At 46.6% G+C, this 24,800-nt stretch overlaps 9 protein-coding genes across 9 annotated transcripts; 6 read left to right on the forward strand and 3 right to left on the reverse strand.

Annotated features, from left to right (window-relative positions):
- Positions 1-31: 31 nt before the first annotated feature.
- On the reverse strand, positions 32-1,226 carry N7479_005214 (HpcH/HpaI aldolase family protein; the record flags this gene model as incomplete). The annotated part of the gene is made up of 6 exons (XM_057252911.1): positions 32-186; positions 245-361; positions 418-640; positions 732-860; positions 919-1,042; positions 1,162-1,226. The coding sequence occupies 6 exons, from the start codon at positions 1,224-1,226 to the stop codon at positions 32-34; spliced, it is 813 nt and encodes a 270-aa protein (XP_057106773.1).
- A 568-nt stretch (positions 1,227-1,794) lies between these two features.
- N7479_005215 (Auxin Efflux Carrier superfamily) lies at positions 1,795-3,203 on the forward strand (the record flags this gene model as incomplete). The annotated part of the gene is made up of 3 exons (XM_057252912.1): positions 1,795-2,026; positions 2,093-3,060; positions 3,117-3,203. The coding sequence occupies 3 exons, from the start codon at positions 1,795-1,797 to the stop codon at positions 3,201-3,203; spliced, it is 1,287 nt and encodes a 428-aa protein (XP_057106774.1).
- Positions 3,204-4,332: 1,129 nt separating this feature from the next.
- On the reverse strand, positions 4,333-5,193 carry N7479_005216 (uncharacterized protein; the record flags this gene model as incomplete). The annotated part of the gene is made up of 2 exons (XM_057252913.1): positions 4,333-5,007; positions 5,068-5,193. 2 exons carry the CDS (start codon positions 5,191-5,193, stop codon positions 4,333-4,335), a joined length of 801 nt encoding a protein of 266 aa, XP_057106775.1.
- A 703-nt stretch (positions 5,194-5,896) lies between these two features.
- N7479_005217 (WD40 repeat domain-containing protein) lies at positions 5,897-9,500 on the forward strand (the record flags this gene model as incomplete). The annotated part of the gene is made up of 8 exons (XM_057252914.1): positions 5,897-5,957; positions 6,914-7,007; positions 7,058-7,975; positions 8,035-8,129; positions 8,188-8,591; positions 8,655-9,135; positions 9,184-9,331; positions 9,389-9,500. 8 exons carry the CDS (start codon positions 5,897-5,899, stop codon positions 9,498-9,500), a joined length of 2,313 nt encoding a protein of 770 aa, XP_057106776.1.
- A 1,157-nt stretch (positions 9,501-10,657) lies between these two features.
- On the reverse strand, positions 10,658-12,022 carry N7479_005218 (ATP-dependent RNA helicase eIF4A; the record flags this gene model as incomplete). The annotated part of the gene is made up of 4 exons (XM_057252915.1): positions 10,658-10,677; positions 10,731-11,624; positions 11,688-11,942; positions 11,992-12,022. The coding sequence occupies 4 exons, from the start codon at positions 12,020-12,022 to the stop codon at positions 10,658-10,660; spliced, it is 1,200 nt and encodes a 399-aa protein (XP_057106777.1).
- A 242-nt stretch (positions 12,023-12,264) lies between these two features.
- Positions 12,265-13,828, forward strand: N7479_005219 (SF3a splicing factor complex subunit PRP9; the record flags this gene model as incomplete). The annotated part of the gene is made up of 2 exons (XM_057252916.1): positions 12,265-12,354; positions 12,410-13,828. 2 exons carry the CDS (start codon positions 12,265-12,267, stop codon positions 13,826-13,828), a joined length of 1,509 nt encoding a protein of 502 aa, XP_057106778.1.
- Positions 13,829-15,024: 1,196 nt separating this feature from the next.
- N7479_005220 (Glycoside hydrolase superfamily) lies at positions 15,025-16,735 on the forward strand (the record flags this gene model as incomplete). Its single annotated transcript, XM_057252917.1, has 5 exons — positions 15,025-15,094; positions 15,144-15,409; positions 15,462-15,594; positions 15,648-16,050; positions 16,099-16,735. 5 exons carry the CDS (start codon positions 15,025-15,027, stop codon positions 16,733-16,735), a joined length of 1,509 nt encoding a protein of 502 aa, XP_057106779.1.
- Positions 16,736-17,399: 664 nt separating this feature from the next.
- N7479_005221 (uncharacterized protein) lies at positions 17,400-19,871 on the forward strand (the record flags this gene model as incomplete). Its single annotated transcript, XM_057252918.1, has 10 exons — positions 17,400-17,815; positions 17,864-18,190; positions 18,244-18,383; positions 18,429-18,641; positions 18,700-18,808; positions 18,857-19,011; positions 19,065-19,169; positions 19,235-19,331; positions 19,394-19,548; positions 19,618-19,871. The coding sequence occupies 10 exons, from the start codon at positions 17,400-17,402 to the stop codon at positions 19,869-19,871; spliced, it is 1,971 nt and encodes a 656-aa protein (XP_057106780.1).
- Positions 19,872-21,522: 1,651 nt separating this feature from the next.
- On the forward strand, positions 21,523-24,758 carry N7479_005222 (ATP dependent DNA ligase domain protein; the record flags this gene model as incomplete). The annotated part of the gene is made up of 2 exons (XM_057252919.1): positions 21,523-22,673; positions 22,724-24,758. The coding sequence occupies 2 exons, from the start codon at positions 21,523-21,525 to the stop codon at positions 24,756-24,758; spliced, it is 3,186 nt and encodes a 1,061-aa protein (XP_057106781.1).
- Positions 24,759-24,800: the final 42 nt, after the last annotated feature.

Raw genomic sequence — 24,800 nt, forward strand, 5'->3', positions numbered from 1 at the left:
TATATACACATAATCATAATTCCGAGACATTTTAATAACCATCCCGCTTTCCTTGGACCTTAGAACTGCCCTTAGCCTTCTCTAATTCGTTGAGCATCCCGTCACCGATGACAGCAACATCGGTGGTAATGGAAACCATATCGAAGCCCTGCTGTGTGCGGCGAAGAGCGTCATCGCCATCGGAGCCTAGAAGGTATTCTGTTAGACACAAGGGCAAGTAAGACTAAAAAAACCCAACACATACAGAAGATAGCAGCCTTCTTTCCTGCAGATCTAGCAGCATTTAGAACACGCTGGATAGCAGCCTCGTGCTCCTCGCCACCGCGAGTAACACGCATCTGCTTAGCAAGGTCAAAGGGTCCTAGAAAGGAAGCGTTAGCCAGTTCCATAAATTAAAACAGAAATATCCAATCTCACCAATAAACAAAACATCAAGTCCCTCGACCTTAGCAATCTCCTCTACATTCTCAACACCGGGGCGCGACTCAATCTGCACAATAACCATCACATCGCCGTGGGTCTTCTCATCGTACTCGGCGGGCCTCAGACCCGGGAATGAATGGGGGGTAAACATGGGACCGTATCCACGGACTCCGACAGGCGGGTACTTGCAGTAGCTGACGACCTTGGCAGCGTCCTCCTATTGGAAGCAGAAAAGTGGAGGTTAGCACCTATAGCTCCAAAGAAATCAAGAAATACGCGCGAACACAACGCTCTCGGGTTGTACATACTGCAGAGTGACACATAGGAGTCATAACACCATGGGCACCAGCATCAAGAGCACGCTTGATCATCCACTCTTCGGGCCAGGGCACACGGATAATAGGGCTCGCACCCTCGTGGCCAACGGCATTAGTGAGCTGTATATATCTGTTAATAATTGACTCTCGAGTTCGATTCTCTCGAGGAAGGACGAACGTCGTAATAGTGGCTATCATTAATCAATCCATGTTCGGCGTCAACTAGAACCCAGCTGAATCCACCTTCCGTGAATTCAGGGCTGCGGCGCAGGATGGTCTTTGCGACCGGGGCACTGGGAAGGCTGTACGGAGTATTAGATCAGTTAGCTCTGTTTCTCGTTGGATAGAAAGCTTCGAAGTTCAATTGGAGAACAGTGGGGAGCTGATGCTGCCCCTCTCGAGATGCGGGGGATAAACATACGTCAACCAGAAGCCGTATGCCACTGGGGTGGTTTCCAGGGCCGAGCGAAGTGTGATGGAAGACATTATTTAAGAGTAGAATTTTTGTAACAGATGAAGAGCAGAAGGAGTTTTTCCATGTTCTTTATGTTCTTTACGCTGAAGAGGGGACAACTCGGCTTTCCTCCGACCGATTACCCGAGGACCCCCACATCATTTAAACGACCAATCTATGTTGGAATGCTATTGATATTGATATAGTGTTTGTTTCAATGCTAGAATTCGTGGAATGTAGACTTGAAAGCATTGTATTAGTATAACGTGAAGTAGTTCAAGCTATTTGGGACTAGAGGCAGCCAATTAGGGCTGTCATCACCCGTGTTTATAGCCCCCCACGGGGAATTTCCCGATCTCGGTGGTGAACTCCCCCGAAGCCCGAATATTTTCTAGCAGTGAGAATAATATATATGTGACAAGAACAGTAACTTATATGGCCTTTGTTCTGGAAGATATTGAAGGATCTTGTAATATCACGAAGAACATGGTATTTGTAGCTTTTAACTCGGTCACCATGACGCCACGGCCATTAAAATTAGAAGCAACTCTTTTTTGGAAGACAACATAGGTAGCTAAAATTGTCAGCTATTGGATCAAAATGGCAAACGAAGGCTTAGTCGTACCCTTCCTGGGTGCGTTGCAAGCCTGTGTTTCCGTGCTGTTAACAATGTGCTACGGTTTTGCTGCTCGTCGGTTCCAGTTGATTCACGAGACTACAATCAATGACATGCTGGGGTTAGGCGTAAAACTCCTCCTACCAGCACTAATAATTGTGCATCTAGGCCAGGAGCTTCATCTCGGGACAGCGATGAACTATATTCCAGTTATAAGTATATTATAGCAACCCTTGATGAACCCAGCATAACTGACTTATCGCGTCTATCTGCCGTTACTAGTCTGGTCGACCCTCTACACATCGCTATCAATTGGCCTTGCGCATTTCTTATCGCGTCTGCTTGGCCTACCTCAATGGGTTACACCGGCTTGCTCATTCAACAACACAACATCTCTGCCCTTGTTACTTCTCCACTCCCTCGAGAGCGTAGGAAGTCTGAAACTGATCCTACGCAATGGCGAAACCTCAGCCTCAGCAATCGACCGTGCTCAGAGTTACTTCCTTGTCTGCGGTGTGGTTAGCAAGACCATTGCATATATCGTCGGACCGAAGATGTTACAAGATCGTGGAGATGGTCTTGGTACATCAGAGAGACGAGATCAAACCGCGAGAATCCTAGCAGAAGACGAACAACTCAGCGAAGAAACCTCACTACTTCCGCAGCGCGCCCAAGAAGTCCGAACATCAGCCTGGAACCTGACCCGCTGGCCGATGCGCTGGCTAGGCTCATTATTCCCCCACCGAGTCAAGCAAGAACTCCTCGCACCCTTTGAATCTCCATTCGCGGACGTGGCTATATTCTGCACGATTCTGGGCACGGTGCTGGGATTAGTCCCCTCGTTGCACCGAGCGTTCTTCTTTGACGAGGAAGATGGAGGGATATTCAATGCGTGGCTGACTGCAAGTGTCGGCAACGTCGGCGGGCTATTTACAACCCTGCAAATCTTCATGGTTGGGTGTAAACTTGGAGTAACGTTCGAGCGGATGGTTGCAGAAGGAAATTCGGCCCGGATCCCCGTCAGGGCTATCACGACTATTTTTGTCATTCGTTTGGTGGTCTGGCCGGCGCTGAGCATTTCATTGATTTACGGACTGGCTAAGAGGACTCGATTCCTTGGTGATGATCCGATCCTCTGGTTTAGTATGATGCTTATGCCTGCCGGTCCACCGGCGCTGGTGATTTCGGGGTTGGCAGAATTAGCATCGGCATCTGAGATGGAAAAGATGGTCATTGCGAAGACTTTAACGGCATGTAGCTATGACTTTACGAAAGAAAAAAAAGCCATTTCGCTGACTATATCTAGATCATGTATGCGTTGTCGCCATTTGCATGTTTTAGCATCACGGGAGCGCTTAAAGCTTCCGAGGCGGTATTGAAAGAGAAACGATGAGGTCTACATATCATGTAACAGTCTTGGGAAGTAAAGTTTGGAATTGAGAGATGCAATTTTATTTCCTTTCGTTTTCGATGCTCAAAAACTTCATTGATCTCATCCAATCATCGCCATATTCATCATCCAGCTCGAAGAACGAGTGTTGTAGATTTCGAGGAGTCGGAGTTGTGTGGTGAAATGGTTCATTTCTAAAATTAAGATGTTAGCCTTTGCACTTGAAATATAGTGGGGATATCACATACTCCGCAGCCCTTGCAGTTGCAGTTGTCGCCACAAGAGCAGCTCTGAGAACCGCCAGTGCAGTTGCAAGTAGATCCGCAGCCGCAGCCCATGATGAAAGATGTGGAGTGGGTAGAGTAAGTGGTAGAAATGTAGTTATAGGAGTATTGCTGATACTGAAGAGGACCTTGGAGATTAGAGAGTGCAGAATAAGCGGTTTATATAGGTATGACTGAGAGCATCATCATGGCGTCACATGGAAATCAGCTTTACTGTTTCCCATTGAAATTATGTAATGAAGTGGTAATCTATCTATCTAACGTGGCGATGGACCTCGGGATGTATATGTAGAGTGTAAGCATCATTGACATCGACGTTACTTTATATAATATGACTGACCCCCTAAGACAAATATAAAAATAAGGATGAAAGCGGCGTAGTATACAGGTGGAGAGGAGAAAGAAATAATAGACGAATGAGAAGTGAAAAGAGAAAAAAAAAACATTGCAACATTCCTTAATATGTTGGTTGATTGGTTGAATTGGTTAATGGACGGAGAACTCACCCGGAACATCACTCTCTGGAAGCTGAAACTTGACCTGCACCCCGACAGCCTGTCCTATTAAAACTGATATAGTCACCTACAGGCGAGCTTACAAGTGCTAGAGGAGGCTTCACTTCCACCGGACGACGTGGAATTACGTTGCTGTCCGATGGAAAAGAAAATCAAACAAGGGGTTGATGACAGACATAAGTACTACAACTACATTGGATGAAGGAATCTTCCCCCCATCCGACGGTGATTCCGCTCTTCGACAACCATTCTTCCCACTCCGCCATCTCCATTGATCAGGTCAAAACCTTGAATTCCTCTCTTCAAATTAATTGATCTCCTTAAGATCAGCAATCAAGAGAAATTGACTCCAGTGATGAAACGGAAGTCTTGTACATTAAGCACAACATCTTGCATGTCAGGGGGTCGGACAGGAACGTCGAAGAGAGCACAATATGGTATTGTCACTGGGGCACCAGCAACTGAAGTTTTAGTCAAATCCACTTCAGCACACGAATATGGCTGCTGCATATTGGACGGCTGTTGGAGGAGGGGCGGCACGTTACTGGGATTTTGGCGGAGGCCGTCAATGTAGGCTCTAGTCAAGGGTCGAGGGGCATTGGGTGGAGCAAGCTGCCATTGTTCAAAATGCACAGCGGTCTTCTTGATAGATAGGATAATAACTATGCATACTTCTCCATCAGATGCTCCGAACCACCATTTAGCATCTTGACGTAGCCTTGGAAGGCTGTCAGATACACCCGTTTCAATAACCATGGTGGGCCATGGCAAGCTAGTGCTAGACGGCCAACGTGCAGAGGGGCTGAACACTTGGTCTCCCTCTTTTTGCCGCAAAGGGGATTCATATCGCGTCTTTCCGCCCCAACGATATTGCTCACTTAGTCCCATGTTAATCAGTTGCAGAGTGACTTTCTGCAAGAGTCCCATAGTGGTGTATTCATGGGGACACCCTGGTATCATGCGCAAAATACCTGTACCACCTCCAAACTCAAACCGGTAGTTCACACCCTTCAGGCAATCATGGTCGAAGAGTCACTCGGAGATATAGGGGCTTATGTTGAGTAGAACAAGGAACTGGTTGCCGTTTTCTTCCTCGTCCTTTTCAAGTGTCTCTATGATCTTCTGAGCTTCAAGCTGAACATATTCCAGGCTGCTGAATATGCGAGTTACAGCACCAGGTGGGAGCGCTGTCATGACGTCAGGCATGTGGGGTACGGGTTAAAGAGCTTGGGGGAACATGGCATCAGGGGAAGAAATGGATTTAGGGGGAAAACATCCAGAGTCAGCGTATAAAGTAGAGGAAGAGTAGTAAGAATAGCGGGTTCCATATTTAGGATGACGTCAAAATTTTGTAGGACATGGAGGTAGAGAGAAAACTCTCTATAGCTGACCAGTGACTTGGAGTTTTTCCGACGGATGGAATCTCCCGGGAGACGAGAACACAACACCGAGATAAATAAATCTGGGGAAGCTCCTAGGGGAAGAACAGGGAAGGAATTGACGTTGACCGCAGAGAAGATTTGCAGAAATTCTCGGGGAAGGGATTGACAAAGCAAGCTCACTGAGAGGTGGATATGAACGAGTCTAACAATAACTGAATATAACAGTCAAGATATCTCTATAATATAATTTATTTAGCAATGAAGATCATCAAAACTAGTTATGCGGTGCTCTATATCAACAATTTCAGGGGACAGTCTGAGAGCTTACACAAGGCAGCCAAGGCCCTTGGTATACCAAAATCTTGACACTTGGCATTCAATTGATAGGATGTCGATGCATCAGATTTCCAACAGCATTTGGAGGCCGAAGCTCTGCTTTACTTTGAACTACAAATGACCGCTCCGTGCCAGCGGCGATGGGTCGAAGGTCGGGAATGTAAGATGCGAAACACACTATGGGCGTGCAAAGCGCCCGGGTGCTGTGGGAGAAGATCGCGACTCTTCTTTTGCCGCCGTGTATGCCACGGCCGGTGCAGCGAATCAGAAGTACATAGGTTCCCTAGGCGCGGGTCGCGTCTTCAACTACAAAGATATGCAGGTTGTGGATACGTTTGTTTCAGCAGCCAGAGAGGATGACCTGGTGTTTCAGCACTGCTTTCTTGCCATGGAGCAGCTAGCGCCGTGTCAAGCCGTACTTAAGGCTTTCCTGGGGGATGACCAAGGGAGAGAAAACCAGAAGGTAAAAACTGGGTCGGCCTCGATTATTCCTTCGGATTTCAAGGAGATAAACGAGGTGGAAACCATCTTTGTGCTGGCGTCAATAAATCAAGAGGAGAGGTTGGGTCAGTTCCGATATTGGATGGGGACTTGGCTGAGGAACAACGTAGCCAACGGGACCATCAGGCTGAGTCTAGAGCCGAGGGTCGTGGGCAATGGGTTGAGCGCTATCAATGCTGGATTGGATGTGCTACTCCAGGGGGTGAGTTGTACGAAGTTGGTTGTTGAGGTTGCGGAGTAAAGGATGGTAGTAGATGTACCAACTTCCTCATACGTCATATCTGTCATTTTTGCCATTTGTGTAGATTTCCAAAGTCCACATATTCGTATGCAATAGGAAAATTCTCCTAGGATGTGTGTAGTTAAGGGAACACATAAGAGGTGTTACGATTTAGATCGTGGGGTCCTTCCTACCTGAGCTACGTACATAGACTACCCAACCACCCAATCCTATTTTTTCCCTTTTGTTCTTCGCCATTATACATTTGAAATTTGACATCCAATATTTGACATTTGATATTTAATATTCGGACTATCATTGCCGTCGGAGATTGGCAGTTGTCCATCTCTTTATCGTCTCACTTCTCTCCTCTCCGATAAGCCCCAACAACCACACCCCAGTTCCCAACTCAAAGAGAAACATTACATGATTTCTCATTTACAGATCGATCATTCGTTACATCTGTGACTACTAGCAGCTAGTGACCATCCATTTGACCCTGTGACAACTGCACCCCTCTCAAACGGAGCTTCCGGCGATTACTTATCGGACACCCGCCACCACTTGAGGTCTGCTCACCTGGTTCTTCCAAAGAGCCAGGGGATTGGGCAGATCTAAGAGATATTGTCGAACTGGCTCACAACTCATCACCGCATAATCCCTTTATCACCTCCGACCACCCTGATCCTCCTTTACCCATCAATACAGCTCCCGCCTCGGTAGGGAATCCCGGTTTCCAAACGTCAGAGTTTCTGTCTGCTGCATCTCAACCACAAAGTTCATCTCCCACTCGGCCCAACCGCCGCCGCCGCCTTTCGAGCAGCCCGGATAACCTTGGTCCCTCATCGGCGGGGACCGGACACCTTCTACGAATAGCACGTGAGACTACGTCTCAGAACTACCCCAGCCAACTGCTCGGCCGACCGGGCGGCCGACCTCCTTCCCCCAAGCGCAGGCGCCTGGTAATCATGCGTCCCGATGGAATATCAACAGAAAATGGCTTCTCAGACGCCTCGAACGAATCACCTACATCGGCATCGAGAAAGACGGGTCTGAATGGGCAAGCGACAACCAACGGGAGCTCTCATACAAATGGCTCTAAAAGGCCATCCCAGTCTTCTACTTATTACGGCCACAACCGGGAGGAGGTCACGCGGATTTTGATACAGAGTCTATATGAGTTGGGTTATAGCGGGTCAGCATCGCTATTAAGCTCAGAGAGTGGCTATGAACTGGAAACATCAGGGGTCGCAACCTTCCGGAGTGCGGTGTTGGGCGGAAGATGGCTAGAAGCCGAGAGAATCTTGATTCAGTCGTTTCGGAATGCCGGGTCACAACAGGTCGACCGGAAATCTCCACAAGAGGAGACCCTGGTATTAGCAGAGGAGGCCGATAAGAACGAGATGCTCTTCTATCTCCGACAACAGAAATTCCTCGAGTTGCTAGAAGCGCGTGATCTAGCTGCAGCTCTCAACGTCCTTCGACAGGAACTAACACCCTTGAATTTTGATGTTGAGCGACTTCACGCCCTATCAAGGTATTGCCGATCTATAGATATTTCTAGAAAACGATTTGCTTACCTGTTATTTTGGCTAGTCTTCTTATGTGTTCAACTGAGGTCTTACATGCTCAAACGGGATGGGATGGTTCAGTCACCTCGTCTCGTGAACGATTGCTTGGCGAGCTGTCAAGTGAGCCTGACTACTGTCCAATAACTGTGGTGTAACAGGTATGCTAATTCAGCCGCAGAATCCATTTCTCCTTCCGTGATGATCCCGCAACATCGTTTAGCCGTCTTATTAGATCATGTCAAGCGGACTCAGATCAACAAGTGTTCTTATCATAATACCGCCGACCCTCCGTCGCTCTACTCTGACCACATGTGCGACCGAAACGATTTCCCGCTGGACGTCAGTGTAGACTTGACTCAGCACTCGGATGAAGTATGGTATTGCGAATTTTCTCACGATGGTTCCAAGCTGGTCACTGCAGGCAAAGACCATAATGTGCTCATCTATAACACAACCGACTTCAGTGTTATCCACAGACTAACGGAACACGAGGATGGAGTTGCGTTCGCTAGTTGGAGTCCAGATGACTCCAAAATAATTACTTGCTCGCAAGATAAAAAAGCACGCGTATGGAGTGTTGAGGTAATTATATTCCCTATCTGATGTAAATCCACAGTATGCTAACTCGAGCTGCGTGTGGTTTAGAGCGGCCGCTGCCTACTCACTATCAACCACCACCGTCAACCGGTGACTGCAGCTGCCTGGGCGGCGGATGGAGAATCTTTCGTGACGGCCTCTCTTGATGCTGAATCACAGCTCCGTCACTGGAGTATGCGTGGTCAATCTCTATACACATGGAAAGGCGGATTCCGTGTACAGGACTGTGCTATTAGCCCGGACGGACGACGTCTTGTTGCCGCTGACACAGAGGCGAAGGTCCATGTATACAACATGCTTACATACGAGGAAGACTATTGTCTACCACTGCCGAGCAAACCGACCTCGGTTGCTATTAGCAAAGACTCGCGCCATATGCTTATAAACCTGTCGGAGGGCGAGATCCAATTAGTTGACATGGAAACAACTTCTGTTGTCCGTCAGTTCAAGGGACAGAAGCAAGGCGAGTTCGTGATTCGTAGCACGTTCGGAGGAGCAGCTGAAAACTTTGTCGTCAGCGGAAGTGAAGGTGATATCTCAATGTATCATTTCTGTTATCGTTACTAACTATCTCCAGACTCGAAAGTCTACATCTGGCACAAAGAAAACGGCAACATTGTCGAGACTCTGGAGGGACATATCTCGGGATGCGTGAACTCAATATCATGGAATCCAGCAGACCCGGGAATGTTCGCATCAGCAGGCGATGACAGTGCAGTAAGGATGTAAGAACAACTCTCGTCCTCACCTCTCATTCAACACCGCTAACTCAAGACTTCTAGCTGGTCGAGAGAGAGTAATCGATCCCGTCCAGTAGGACCGCCTTCACGCAGCAGGGTACCCTCAAATGGGTTTACGCGGACTAGCGCATTGAGGACAACATCCACTTTCTGATATTCGTGTACTGCACATCGACGATGACGACCCCAACCCCAGTTTTGTTCATGCTCGTTGCCTATCTTTATTATTTAGTTTCCCTACGATACCGTATCTGATTGAGGAAACATACCCGGAGCTTTGGATCGAAAGACGATAAACCTGCTGTCTTGCAATGTTTTCTTGTTCTTCTTGAATTCTCTTCTGTGTTCTTTTCTTCCCTCATCAACTGATCGACATATCCTCATCATGCTATCTTGCGCATATACATCGTTCGAGTCCCCCTTTCACTCCTTATGCTGTTTACTCTTTGCAGTTAGCATCTATTTCTTTCAATACAGGAAGCTGGCGTTGGTCCCGTATCTTCTTTCTGGGTTCTGAGAAGTATATATGTTCTGTCCATTTTTGTTTGGTCCAGTTCTGAGTTGGGTTTGGTCTTTGGGAGGGGGAGCTTTCTTGGTATCTGATTGAACTGCGTTTTGTTGCAGGTCTCTTTGATTGAATCAAATCTACTATTTATATTCATTGTTCCGATGTAGACCTTCGATCGGGTAGGAATTAGCCAGCGCAGTCATAGATAGATCAATAGACTTGTTGACGTGCAGTTGAACTATTGCACTTCCCCCAAAGTTCTGCGTGGCACTAACTGTCTTTCACTGTCAGCTCATTTTCTCATTACTGGTTCGAATTTATGTCGCCAAACTAGAAGGCTTGGGGCAAAGGATGAAAAAGACACATTATACTGAAGTAAAACCGAGTCCATCATTCATGATTCCTAGTGTCAAAAAAAGTAAATAAAGAAACTCCAAAATAAAGAAAACAATCCCTGCTACTCAGGCCCGAGACCTGAAATTTTGGAAAGAGGCAAAATCGTAAAAACCTCCTGGGGTGTGAAATTGGTTGGCATTCTTGAAAACTACCTCAAATCGTTAGCGCTCAGTGTTGACTTGAAGTGATGGTTGTAGTTTGACTTACTGAAATATGTTATTATCCCCTTCCTCCGCGCTAGAGCTGACCTTGCATTTCCCTCAAACCCATTATGCCGGAGTCCGAGTCATATTCAATCAATAATGCCAGTGCACTCCACTTGTAGAAGCCCCTAGAAGGAATGAAGCCAAATCGCTTTTGGCGTGAGCAAAGATGTTACAGTCACAATACTGAACAGGCAGTGGGGATTATGAAAGCAAGTCCGCAACTAGGATAACATCATTAGCATAGGAATAGAAAAATTATAGTTGATTGGCTTACCGTTCATGGGCATCTCATCAATTTGGGTCGAGTAGTACAACTCGATGTCGCGAAGGATGCGGACATCATCGCTGGTGACAAAGTTGATAGCCACACCCTTGCGGCCGAATCGTCCAGATCGACCAATACGGTGAATGTAATTCTCACGGTTGGTAGGCAAATCGTAGTTGATAACAAGAGAGACTTGCTGGACATCGATACCGCGGGCCCAGACATCAGTAGAAATGAGGACACGAGAATTGCCCTGACGGAAATCTTGCATAATACTATCACGCTCCTTCTGCGGCATCTCGCCGTGCATGCTGGAGACGGTGAAGTTGGCCTCACGCATCTTGTCGGCAAGCCAATCGACCTTTCGGCGGGTGTTGCAGAAGATAACGGCCTGAGTGATAGTCAAGGTGTCGTACAGATCGCAAAGTGTGTCGAACTTCCATTCCTCCTTCTCAACGGCAATGAAATATTGCTTGATACCCTCCAGTGTTAACTCGTCACGCTTGACCAGGACACGGACGGGGTCAGTCATGAACTTTGTGGTCATGTCAAGGACGTCGTATGGGAGGGTGGCAGAAACCACGACGACCTGCGTCGCGGGGGGCAGGTAGCGGTAAACATCGTAAATCTGTTCACGGAAACCACGGTTAAGGAGTTCATCGGCCTCATCGAGAACGAGCAACTTGATATGACGTGTGCGCAGGTTTCGGCGACGGATCATATCAGCCACGCGACCAGGAGTTCCCGAGACAACGTGCTGGCCGTAGTCGAGTTTGCGGATATCTTCGCCAACATTGGTTCCTCCAATGCAAGCGTGGCACTGAACGTTCATGTAATCACCAAGGGCCATAACGACGGATTGAATTTGGGTTGCGAGTTCACGGGTCGGGGACAGGACCAGAGCTGTTATAAACCATATCGTGGTTAGGATTGGATCTGATCAGACTGGACAGGGGAAATGCGTACCTTGGGTCTCGCGCACGACAGTATCAATGATTTGCAAGGTACTGATCGCGAATGTAGCAGTTTTACCCGTACCGGACTGGGCCTGGGCAATTGTGTCACGACCTTTGCAGATTTGAACAATCGCACGGGATTGCACAGCTGAAGGCGATTCGTATCCATAAGCGTAGATTCCACGAAGCAGGCTTTCCTTCAAGTGCATGTCCTCGAAGGTTGGCGCGACCGTCACCTCCTTGGAGGTGCTGAACTCCATGCGCTCTAGTTGCTGTTAGCATGATTCATGTTTCCCAAGGTGGAAACCACATACCTTCGGCGCGTCTGTCGATTCCTTCCGCCATCGTGTAAATATGAGTATTTCAACGGCAGATAAGAAATGATAACAGGATTCACGAAGAGTGAAGCCTTAAGTAAGTGAGGTCAACCGGCCCAACTTTTCGCGGTGGAAAGGTTTGGGTCACATGACCTTCCCGCAAGTTGGAGCTGCCAATTGCCAACGTCTTTTTGCGACGACACGAGATTTTGTCAACACTTTTTGCGCGCCAATAAAAAGAAGCTCTTACGCGGCAGTCATATTGACAATATGTTGCTCGAAGATCAAAGGTTCATCCATGAGGATCTAGAGCGGCTGGAACAGGCTATTGCTGATCGCGTGGCGGAGGAGCCCCGAAATGTGAGTATAGTGCCGAACAATGTCAGTCACGTTTTCTAATATACCAATTCGTCAGGCCCGAGGTCGCTTAGCTCGCGACCATGAAATCGCCCAGTTCCTAGAGAGAATCGAGAGCCAGTCCAAGCGACTTCTAGAGATCTACCAGGATGCCGATGGACTACGGGAGAAGGAAATACAGTCTATCTCAACAGGTGATCAATTTGAGGAGTTCTACAAGCAGCTGGCGGACATCAAAGACCACCACAAGCGTTACCCAAATGAACCGATCGAGAACCTCGAGCAAGCATACAACCGCCGTCAGACCGCTGAAGGAGAGACTCCCCGCACCGCAATTGATAATATGTTCACTGGCGAAGAAGGGTTTGGACAGTACCTGGATCTCACAACTATCCATGAAGATTACCTGAACCTTCCAGGAGTTAAGCGCTTGTCATACGTCCAATATCTCGACATCTTCGATGTCTTCACACCGCCAACTTTACCAATTAAGCGGAAAGACAAGATCTCCGATCGTTACTTCAACTATGTTGGCGAGCTTGCTAGTTATTTGGAAAGTTTTATCAAGAAAGTCCAGCCACTGCAACCCTTGGACGAGCTTTTCGCCAGCTTTGACCGGGAATTCGAAAAGCAATGGGCTGCGAAGGAGGTTCCGGGCTGGACAGAAGAAAAGTCCGACAATGGTACATCTGGCCCAGCAACTCAAGGGACCGGCGAGGGTATTTGGTGCGCAGATTGCGAGAAGGAATTCAAGAACGAGAACGTCCACCGGAGCCACTTGACCGGCAAGAAGCACATTCGAGCGGCAGAAGCCCGCAAAGCCGGCACATCCGACGAGAAGCCATCTGCCTCCCAAGGTCCGTCTTTGGCCCACAGTCTAAAGGAGCGCGCAGTTGCACGACGCGAACACCAAATTCGATCCTTGACGAATGTCCTGCACGAGGAGCGACAAGCAACAAGAATCAATGTTGAACGCCGACAGGGTATGACTGAACGTGAACGCCAAATGGAATGGGAAGCTGTACAAGCTGGGCTGGATCACACGGGTCCCGATACTCGTGCCGGCGAAGAATCGGAGGAAGAGGACGAAGAGATCGTTTACAACCCATTGAAATTGCCACTGGCATGGGATGGAAAACCTATTCCGTTCTGGCTCTACAAGCTTCATGGACTCGGTGTCGAATACCAGTGCGAGATCTGTGGAAACTTCACCTACATGGGTCGACGAGCATTTGACAAACATTTCTCTGAAAACCTTCACATCCACGGATTGAAGTGTCTTGGCATCACATCAAACACCAATCTCTTCCGTGAGATCACTAGCATCAACGAGGCCATGGCGCTTTGGGAGCAGCTTGAGAAGGATCGGAAGAAGGACAGAGAATCACGTGATAATGTCGTTCAGATGGAGGATGCAGAGGGCAACGTTATGCCCGAAAGGATCTACCTGGATTTGCAAAAGCAGGGCATTCTCTAAAGGGAGAGTTATTTATGTTTCTCTCTTTTCTTTTTACCTGGCGTCTTTCATTTCATACAAATGGCTCGGTGTTCGGCGAATGCATACTCTTCAAAGCCATTTTGAGGTTTGAACTGGCTCGTGGGCTTCATGGGGTCAAATCTGTTATTTCAATTCCACAAACTTATTGTCAAAATAAAACGTACCTACAGTGCCTCCAGATTTTCCAGTAAGTTTCGACTGGCCGATGAAGTCAACTATAATTCTTTTTCAATGTAAGGACGCGATGTTTATCCAGCATACAATTATTGAGCGACGGCAAATCTCAAGCTCGCGAAATCATCTGTTGAATATATGAACGGTCCCTTTGACTTGAGGTCGCCCACAAGCTCAATCCCCCGAGACAAACCTCTCGTAGAAACCAACGTCCATGTCATCGACGAGGCGACGTTTTCTGGTAGTCTACCCTAGAGGCACTCTTTAACACTACGCCGATTTTCAAAGCGTCCCTCCGAAGTCCTGCGTATTTGCCGGTTATCTAGTCTGCTTTCCTTCTGTACAGCAGTAAGAATCTCAGCGAGTCCATGACGAGTATGACTAGTATACGAGGGTGACCGGTGTCATTCGGTCCAGTCCCAGACCAACACGTGTGAATAGCGCAGAGTAGTTATATCACTACCATTTTTTTCCATGTGCGCTAGCGATGAATCATCTTCCCCATAGCACTTGTTTTGCTATGGATTGGTCTTATCTGTGCCATAGTATTGTCAAGTAGGGGACTAAAAACAGCCCTGTGGAGGACATTTGTCCTACCGCTGCTTTTTGGACAACTTGAGATAGAAGCGCACCAAGGCAAATGGTCGCCAAACCACTCCTTTGGATGCAATAATGGAAATATCGAAGAAAATTGGGGTTGTGATGGAGAGAATCTGCCTTTGTTGGTTGAACGGCCATCAGTACATCCATAACTTTGTAGATTATTAATAGATGAAACATCTTATGAGAGTATAAATAACCAACTGTCGGTCTTTCTAAAATAAAGGGGTTTGTTATCAATTAGATTATTCACAGCCGCTGGAGGTCAGCACTATACCAGGTTGGGTAAAGTATACGATCCGAGAGGTATAGCGCCCCCAAATTTCTCACTTCTCCCCCGATCGCCTTTCTCGTTCTTACCATCTCGCGCTGACATAGTTGTGTCTTTGCACCGCGGGACAATGTCACTACCTATTATCTCAGTCGCGGGAAACGGATTATTGAGGGTTGGCCATCGATTTCAGATCAAAGGTAAGATCATTTGAACTGTGCTGTTGATCCTCTAACGCGTCTTAAATAGGTGTTGTTTATGTCGAAAAGGCGTCTGGCTCAACTCCAATCGACGTTTTGGCTGATTCAAGGGCCAGCCAATGTGCAGTCGATGCGCCCATCATCAAGGCACTAGGGGCCAACACTATCAATGTGTTCTATACAGATGCGACTCAGAGCCATGATAAATGCATGCAGATTTTCCAGGACAATGGAATATACGTCATGACGAACATGGCAATTCAAAAGGATTCGACCCTTTTGGATCTGACAGGAATGGATGCTAGCTCGAACATAGTGATTATTTCCGATTGCCCGTGTGTTCTCTATAGATACTGACATCTCTAAGGCCAACTCAACATGGCAAATGGACGTTTTCAAACAATACGCGGCTATTCTTGATTCAATGGCCGGGTACAGCAATCTTCTGGCCCTTTTGGTTGGAAATAATATCATTACTGGTGCATCTATTACCGACAAAGGTATGAAACCCCCACTGCTCACGGTCTTTACACAATCTAAATGCATAGACCAGGCCCTACGGTTGACCTAGCCCCGTATCTAAAAGCTGCAGCTCGAGATATGAAAGCTTATGCTGCCGCTAGGCAGTATCGTCCTATACCGATTGGATACGCTACAGACTCGGATTATACCTATATTCAAGCGTTGGGAGAATACTTGGTGTGCGGAGGCAAGAGTGATGAGGCTATCGACTTCTATTCAGTCAATCAATACTCATGGTGTGGCAAATCGTCCATTATCACTTCTGGCTACGATGGATTGACCTCGAAGCTAGAAGGCCTAGGGGTTCCCATGTTCTTCTCTGAAGATGGTTGCAACAGTCCTGCTCCGCGGCTCTTTGAGGATCAGTCCGCGGTTTTTGGGTCTAATATGTCGAGTGTTTGGAGTGGCGCAATTATCTATGAATGGAGGCAAGAGTAAGTTATGTCCCTGGTTCTCCTTTGATATGAATTAACATCAAGTAGAGAGAGTAAATACGGCCTTGTTTCATACACCACTTCCGGGGTCAGCACGCCAACAACTTTGGCCGATTACAATGTTTTGAAAAGCCAATGGGCTAATGTGACTGCAAATACCCACCCCCCATCTACATTTTCTACTCCTTCCTGTCCCACGTCAATCAATTCATACTGGCCTATCAACCCCAGCGCTGCATTGCCAACGATTGCGGGTCTTGACTTTGCAACCATCAAACCAGCGAGTGCCACTAGTACTAGTGATGATACTAGCACGAGTATTAGTATCACTGGTACAAGCACCAGCGCCAGCAATACCACAGAACCTAAACATTCAATCGGAGGTGGTGCAATTGCCGGAATCAGTGTTGGTGTTACGTCAGGCGTGCTCGTTTTCGTTGGGTTATTCCTATTTTTCAAGCGTCGATCGAAAAGGAATGGACCATTCTATTCGATGGCACAGACGTCAGATACTCTCGATGCAGGAGGTTCTAATCATATTGATCCTCTTGCTGAATTAGCTCACACTGCTCGACCGGCTGAATTAGCCCATACTAATTCACCGAGTGAACTTCCAGATTTGGAGAACAGGGTCCAAGAGCTTGACTCTCGTATGATTGACAGGCCTGGCAGGGCGGAGGCGTGATGATTCCGATGGAAGATGAGCAAAATAAGCTCTAACCCAATGGAATATCAAGTTAATGAGAATCTCTAGGTTAGCCTCCAACGTGTTTCTAGTTCTCTATACTTCCAGGTTCAACGCAACAGTTACGTGGCCATAATTCTATCGGATGGCCTATAAAAGGGTACACGATTGCAGAGGCGGATCGAGGCTCACACCCAAGAGAATATAATGACACAGCAAATTGGAAAGCTCGATGGGAAGAATGATGATTACTGGACACCTTTAGCACCATTCCCTCTAAATGTAAAATAGTATTTAGATCTAATCACATAGGCCTGCAATTATCTCTAGATGTCTATTTACAATTGTAAGGCCCCCAGGCATGTCTGCTAAACACTTCCCTTCACAAAATCAAAAATATCCCTACATAGTATGTACGAATTAGCCATATTCGTATTTTCTATTACCTGATAAGCTAATTGGTGGGCTTGACATGCTTATTCGTAAAGAAAACAGGCTAAACACCGTACTCCATCCGTGTTTGTGCATATACGAGGTCGCCAAGGACAGCCTCAAAGTCTAAGTGAGTACTATGTCCCGTCATGGATCCGCGTGCTACGAGTACAAGAAATGAATTGTGCGGTTACTCTGCATTACTATAATTGAAAGATATCTACTCCGTACAATGGATCCTCTTTCTATCGCTGCTTCTTTGGCTGGTCTCATCACCATATCAACCCAGATCGTCAATATACTCCACACCATAAAATCAAAGAACAAGAAAGAGCTAGACTCGCTTTCTAAAGAGGTCCACACTGTGAGGGGTATCCTGTCGCAAATCCAGCAAATTGTTCAGTTCCAGTCCACCAAAGCCGCCAAGAACTCGGAATGGCTCAGTGCACTTAACACTACTTTAGATGACTGTGGTGATACGTATCTACAGCTGCAGAAGTTCTTGCAAGGACTGGTGTCAAACTCGAGACTTGAGGCACTTAAGAAGAATGTGAAGTGGACGCTCAAAGAGAAGGACATCCAGGACTCATTGAGGAAGGTCGAGAGCTATAAGCTTTCGCTAGATTTGTTATTGTCTATTCAAACGAGGTATGTCGTCTAAATGCTCAATATGGAATTTACTAACAAAACTCAAAGTACTACAACGACTAACATTGAAGATGTGCTAGTTCAACTTCAAAAGAAGTTACTACCCAACTCCACCACCGCTTCCCCCACGACTCGGACACCTCTGTCATGGAGGAAGAAGCTAGCGGGCTTTGAGGTAGACCCTTTACCCTTGCAAACAAGCAATTTTGAAGACACACAGTCAGATGCAGGAAATTCTAGAGCCGATGTCTCATACATCATCCCAGGGTCAAATACCATTAACTGGACTGATCCGGGGATTTTTGGAATAAACCGAGACGAAGGCAAAGATGCCCCTGATCTCAACAGCCCAGGGCTTGTGTGTATCTGTGAAATGTGAGATACCTACAGCGTTCCTATTCATTCATTTCTAACTGATCACTGTTCAGATCTGTCGGACAGAAGAAAATCAGCCTCTTCTGTAGCTGGGAGACACATCCAGCGAACGAGATGTTCACGCCTATTCGAGCACATATTTTATTCAAAGGGCCTGCACCTGGAGATTTGTATTTCATACAGCTAGAAGAATGTAAGTCTTTGCCTTCCTCTCACGTTTACTACTAACATTCTGCAGCTTCAATGACACAACCGGTCGAACGCTTTGTTGTCCCAGTAGGGAAATGCAGTCTTATCATCGCGCTATGCAACATTAAGGGCTGCGTGTATCCCCTGAGCGAGCTTGACAAATGTGATGATAATGGGCAGTTCAATCTTGCCCTTGAAGACTTTGCATTGAACTCCAACACAGGTTCTCAACAGGTGCTGGTAAACTTCGATAATTTCCAAGGTAGGAGTATTCTTATGCTCAAGTTGGAAGGTATGGAAGAAAAGCTCATATCGATTAGATCGGGAGAAATTCTTGGACCATCTCTATGGTATCCGATATCTTCAGCGCATGGATTCTGCATTTGTCATTTCCACTCAGTTTTATCATCATTCGCCCTATCAAAAAAGGTATACTTGAAATACTCCGTCGTATTTAAGTTTTGCTAACTCGGGTAGGATTCAAAACGTGCAAATAGGGTATGCGGATGGGACTGAAAAGTCTTATATCTATCCCTATCTATACCTTGATTATCCTATAGAGGGTCAATCTCTTATGCTTGTGTGTGGAACCAAACCAAATAACGAGAAGGCAGTAGTGTTCAAGGAAAACAGTAAGCTACTTCTAAAGATGAAGCGTGAGATGATCCAATCTTACAATTACCAGTCCTTGAACTCGATATTCAGATCGTGGGGTCTGAAGCGCTTGTATTCACAAATCAGGATGGGAAAGCCATACATACCATTTCGGCAACTCTTGGCTCTCTAGATGGTGAGATAACTATCTGTCACTTCCGAGGCCCACGGCTGCATATTGCTTTACTGACTGGATATTAGAACTTCTTCATTTGTATCACCGCCTGCAAGATGTCACTAGAGAATGGAAATCAATCGAGGCGAAAGGAGTGGATAATTTCGAGACTAAAGCCGAATGGTAGGTCTGGCTCCTTGGCTGCGCCTTTCTCTGGCGAATATTAACCCTCTTTAATGATGCAGGCTAGTTGATAATCTTGAGTTTCTAAAAGATTCTTTAGCTACTACAAGTTCCTTTAATAATGTTCTTGTTGCGGTTAAAGCAGATCGTTTCTCAAAACGAATGAAGATGGAAATATCGAGAAAAGATTCACAGGAGAGATTGGCCTCATGTCATGGTACTTTCATTATATCCTTGATAATTGCCTTGTTTTTTATGGAATAATACTGATCTCTCATCTATCTAGTCTTGACTTCTTCTATCCTGTTCTACAAAGAGCACTTCAGAAAAGATTCACCAGACTTCTTTACCGATCCCGTCATGCAGACTAGCTTCTGGGACTTGACACAAGGCTCTGCGACGCCTGACAATTTTCAAGTAGGACAGGTAAAGATTCATGGCGCCAATGCAGGAAAAATATGTGACGAGTTGGAAGAAATCGTGGAAAGTTTGAAAGCAGATACCGAAGAGGCACAGAAGAAATTCTTAAAAACGCTTTAAGTATATGATTATTTTTTGGGAAGGTGTTGATGGATCTCAATTCATATTGATCTCTCTTATCTCCAGTTTATAAAGAAAGCTTGAATAAATGACTGAAACTTAAGAGAGAGGCTATAACATAATTACAATATCACCGAGTAACAAGGGACCGTGAAGCAACAAAGCTTCTAAAAAAGAGAGAGATCACAACTTTTATCTTTACCTCGAGCCTCCATAGGACACTTCCACCTCTCACATCTTCTCTTACTCTTTTGATCATATTTATTTACTTCATTTGACTCCAACTCCTATCTTGCTCTGTTTTCTTCTACAAGCAGTAGATCCCCTGATCTCACGTTAAGCGCCTACCCCAACTGACAAAATGGACTTCCTACCCCCTGACATATATGAAGTGGAATCATATGTCTCCCTAAAAAATCCACTTTCGTATATCTAACAAAAGGGTTCTCTTAGCCTGCTAGTGGAAAAGGCCCAGAGCTCGAAAAATATCCCCTCGATAGCCCTGACATTTCCCTCATTTCAGATGAAACCCTGACCGAACTCTTTGATACGGCACCAATCATTCATAGCTACCAAGGGACACGGATTGTACACCTATCACAGGCATTGATTATGAAAGGAGGGATGAATTCCCGCCCATGCGAAGCCAGTATCCTTGAACTCATTGCCAAGACTGGGGAAGGAGGAGAAATACAATCAATCCCAGTGCCCAAAGTCCATCGAGTGCTGAATTTTGAAACGGAAAATGTCTTCTTCGGGTGTAGGTGCCCGATGATCATGGACTTCGTGAGCGGTAGCACAGTCGAAGATTGCTGGAAAGACCTAAGTCACATCGAACGCAAAGACGTTGTCTCTCAAGTTGCTTCGATTATCAACAATCTACACTCTATCCCCCTACCCGGGGGGCAAGAACAGGTACCAGGCCCAGTAGATTGTCAAATCTGTTTAACCCGTGAGTGCTTTTTTCCAGATGCGGGAGCTGGCCCATTCAGCTCGACGAAGCAACTAGAGGCCTGGTACAATCGACGACTTGAAATCACCCAACTGTTTCATCAAGCACCACCTGATGCTCCACTGTTTTTTTTTTTTCAACAGGCTTACTCTCACACACTACGACATTGCATCTCGCAACCTGATCTTGGATTCTGATGGCAAGGTTTGGCTGATTGACTATGGGCATGCTGGGATATAAGAGGGATTTGAGTTCGCAGCACTCGATTCGTGGGGCTCCGAGGCGCCAGAGTTCACCCAAATGCTTTTTGAAATGATTCCTAGATATGAAGAGCTAGCGCATCAAATGCGCCTGATTGTATTTGCTTTGACTACTGCACAATGGATGGACTCGAAATGGATCAACTGAGGGGTCTCATAATTGTTGGCTGATATCAAGCATACTCATTTGAAACCTTATTCTGAAAATACTCAAAATGATAATGATCCACCTGTCTTTGCACTGTCACTTCGATTTACTCCGTATAGTTGCATAGATGGGACGAAAGTGGTCACGTGCTCACGTGTCATCGCTCTTTCCTCTTTTCGCGTTCGGACGGCCCTCGACCTGAGAGTCTCGAGTTTTGACCGACCTGACTATGCCTCAGATTATTATACAGTTTTAGGCCGAGTTAATAGGCGACTTACGTGGATATGGGCCATGGGATTCAAATTCACTCTCTTGTGTGATCTGCTGTCCAGCTTAGACGACAGCAAAACGGCCAAGGCATCCACGGCGGCCAGAAACGAGAATCCGGACATTAGAACAGTCACCCAATGGTTCTCTCGGCATGAAAGGACCATCCATTATGCCGAGACAGACAGGGTCGCGTTGCTTTCGTGTATGTTCCCCGAAAAGCGAACGGACCGAGTATACTGGCTGCAAGCCACGCAGCTATCGAGAGTCATCGGCCGCTGCTTGGGTTTGGGATCGTCACGACTTTCTGAACTCAATCGATGGCAAATTCCTGGTGGCCTTGATCTCGGAGGATGTGTTGAAATTGTCATGCGGCAAGCCGAGAATTACATTCCGGCTGGCCAGGAGTTATCGGTTGAAGAAATCGATCGCGCCATGGCTATGATTGCATCACGTTGCCGCTTCTCCGGCCCTCTGGCCCGTCGGAATCGTACAGCTGTGGACGTTGATGAAACTCTATCAAAACTGTACCGTCGATCAAGTAGCCGTGATGCCAAATGGCTCACTCGCATGATTCTCAAAAGCTACTCCCCCATCGTGTTTCCAGAAAAGTATACCCTGAAGAAATTTCACTTTCTTCTGCCGCAACTACTCCAGCTTCAGAACTCTTTTGAAGGAGCACTAGAGATGCTCGCTTCCGACCCGATAAATCACTTTCCCCTAAATCCTGATCCCCAAGCAGCTAAAAGCCTCAGCGTCATTGCACTACAACATATGCGCCCTCGCCCTGGTATCAAGGTGGGAAGACCTGATTATTACAAAGCCCGGAGTATCAAACATTGTCACCAAATGGCCAACGGTCGTCGAATGAGCATTGAACGGAAATACGATGGTGAATACTGTCAGATCCACGTTGATCTTTCTAACAAGTATACCCCCATTCAGATCTTCTCCAAAAGTGGCAAGGACTCGACTGCAGATAAAGATAAAATCATACCTGTGATAGAAGAGTCGCTTCGTACCGGATTGCCTGACTGCAAGTTTGCGCACCGCTGTATCGTTGAGGGAGAACTACTTGTATGGAATGACCAGAATTGTGATATTATGGACTTCAACAAAATTCGGAGGTTTATTCCACGATCTGGCGTTTTGATTGGTGTTGATAATGATTCTCCGTAAATGACGCTTCCTTTTAAACTAGTGATCTATTTGCTGATTGATACAGGCCGCAACCGTTCGAGCATTTGATGATAATGTTCTTTGACATTCTTCTCCTTGATAACGACGTATGCCTTGCCAAGCCTCATCGGGAAAGACGACTACTTTTACAGAAAGTGGTGAAACCCATCTCGGGCCGGGCAGATTTGGCCCATCAGGAGGTTTTAGACTTCAACCGGGTCGATAGCTATAACCGGCTCGAAAGGACTTTTGAGAAAGCGATTACTCAACGTTGGGAGGGGTATGTCTTGAAGGCTTCTGATGAGCCTTATTTTCCGATATACTCCACTGGGTTGGATCCCATGTTTGGCCGATGGATCAAACTCAAGAAAGATTATATACCCGGTCTTGGAGATACGTTAGACCTTATGTTGATTGGAGCTAACTACAACACGCGAGACGCTCCTGATCTGAGACAAATAAAAAAGCTGAAATGGACTCACTTTTTTGTTGGCTGTCTTCTGAATAAAGAGCGTGTCACAGAAGACGATGCTTTGCCGCGTTTCCTAGTGGTTGATGTGATCAACCGTCACTGCATGAGCATCCAGACCATGCAAACGCTTAATCAATTAGGCGAGTTCTCTGCACGTCAACCGGAATCATTCGAAGGCTTTCACGTTGAGTATGGGCACAGCAACCTTCCCATTGCAACCACATTGTTCAAGCATCCGTTCATCGTCGAGATGCTGGGCAGTGGATTTGAAAAACCCTCTGGCGCGAGATACTTCACACTTCGATTTCCTCGGATTTTGAAGATACACTCGGACCGGACTCTAGAAGAATGTACGTCTTTCCAGGAACTACAGCTTTCGGCAGAAGATGCCCGGGCTATGCCTGTGGATGAACTGGAAGAACGCGAGAGATGGTCCAAGCGCCTCAAGGCTGCGAGTGGACTTAATCAGTACATTGTGCGGTCTCCGAGCCCAGAAGCGACTTGTTCTGACACCGACGAGGAGACAACTTCCCCACCATCCCAGGTCCCACAAGCCACCACTACTTCTGGAGAAAGTTGTATGGATGCATGTCCATTGATGGAAGGGTTGCGTGGAGATCCAATAGCAAAAGACAGCCATGATCGATCATACAATGACCATTCAATGTCCCCTCTAGTCTATATTGATGAGAAAATACTTCCCATGGAAGATCAAAGCCCTATTCTTGAGACGAATATACTCGTGGACAACGAGAACCTGTCGTCTCGTCAACACTCTTCCAGCCAGAAGGATGGAAAGCTCGCATCGCAGGAATCTTCGGGCTTTTTGCGTCCTATGCGGCCAGCCAGTTTCATCTCCCCACACGAAGACCACTCTCCAAAATTACACGAGGCGCAGAAACGGCTTTCGGGAAAGCTGCTGGCGCCTACATTATCGAAACAGAAACGCAAGATGTCACCCGAATCTCCTTTAACAACTATTCCTATATGGACGCCTGAAACCTCACTGGGAAGCTTTACACTTCCCCAAATTAATGAACAGCCCAACAACGATAGCCAATCTTGTGATTTGGACGAATTTGTTCGGTGTCTCTGCTCTGATGAATCTGCTTCTTCCCTCCAACAATCAAACCCATATGCCGCCTCACAGGGGACACGATTTGGCATTGTCCTGTTTGATCCCAAAACAACTCACCTAGGCAAAGAAATGCATCGTTTCGCCACAACCCTTTCTAGTTTCGCCTATACTGTAACAATTCGAATCCCCTCCACGGGAAGCATATTCTTTTTGGGCTCGAGCATGTTGGAACGGGATCTATGCCCCGATGATCTTCGTTTCTGCCTACGTGATACGTGGACGGGTATTGGACGTGATCACTTTTATGGCTGTCTTTCATGGAGTCTCAGCAAGCGGTCTGATAGTTTCTCCGTCGGAAAGGTCAGCTTCGAATCGAGTCAACCTTGTTATGATATGACAAAGGAGACATCAGAGCCTTGGTGCTCTAAACCAAGGACCCCATGGATTGAGATGACCTTTGATGAAACAGCCATTGCTGTGTTGGGCGAGTATACCTCGATCGAACCACTAGCTCGTGTTTTAAATAGTTGATACCCTTTGCTTTTTACGAATGAACACTTTCAATATATAGAA

The sequence above is a fragment of the Penicillium vulpinum genome, assembly GCF_028829585.1.
Source record: "Penicillium vulpinum strain IBT 29486 chromosome Unknown utg000003l_segment0_segment0, whole genome shotgun sequence".
Lineage (NCBI taxonomy): Eukaryota > Fungi > Ascomycota > Eurotiomycetes > Eurotiales > Aspergillaceae > Penicillium > Penicillium vulpinum.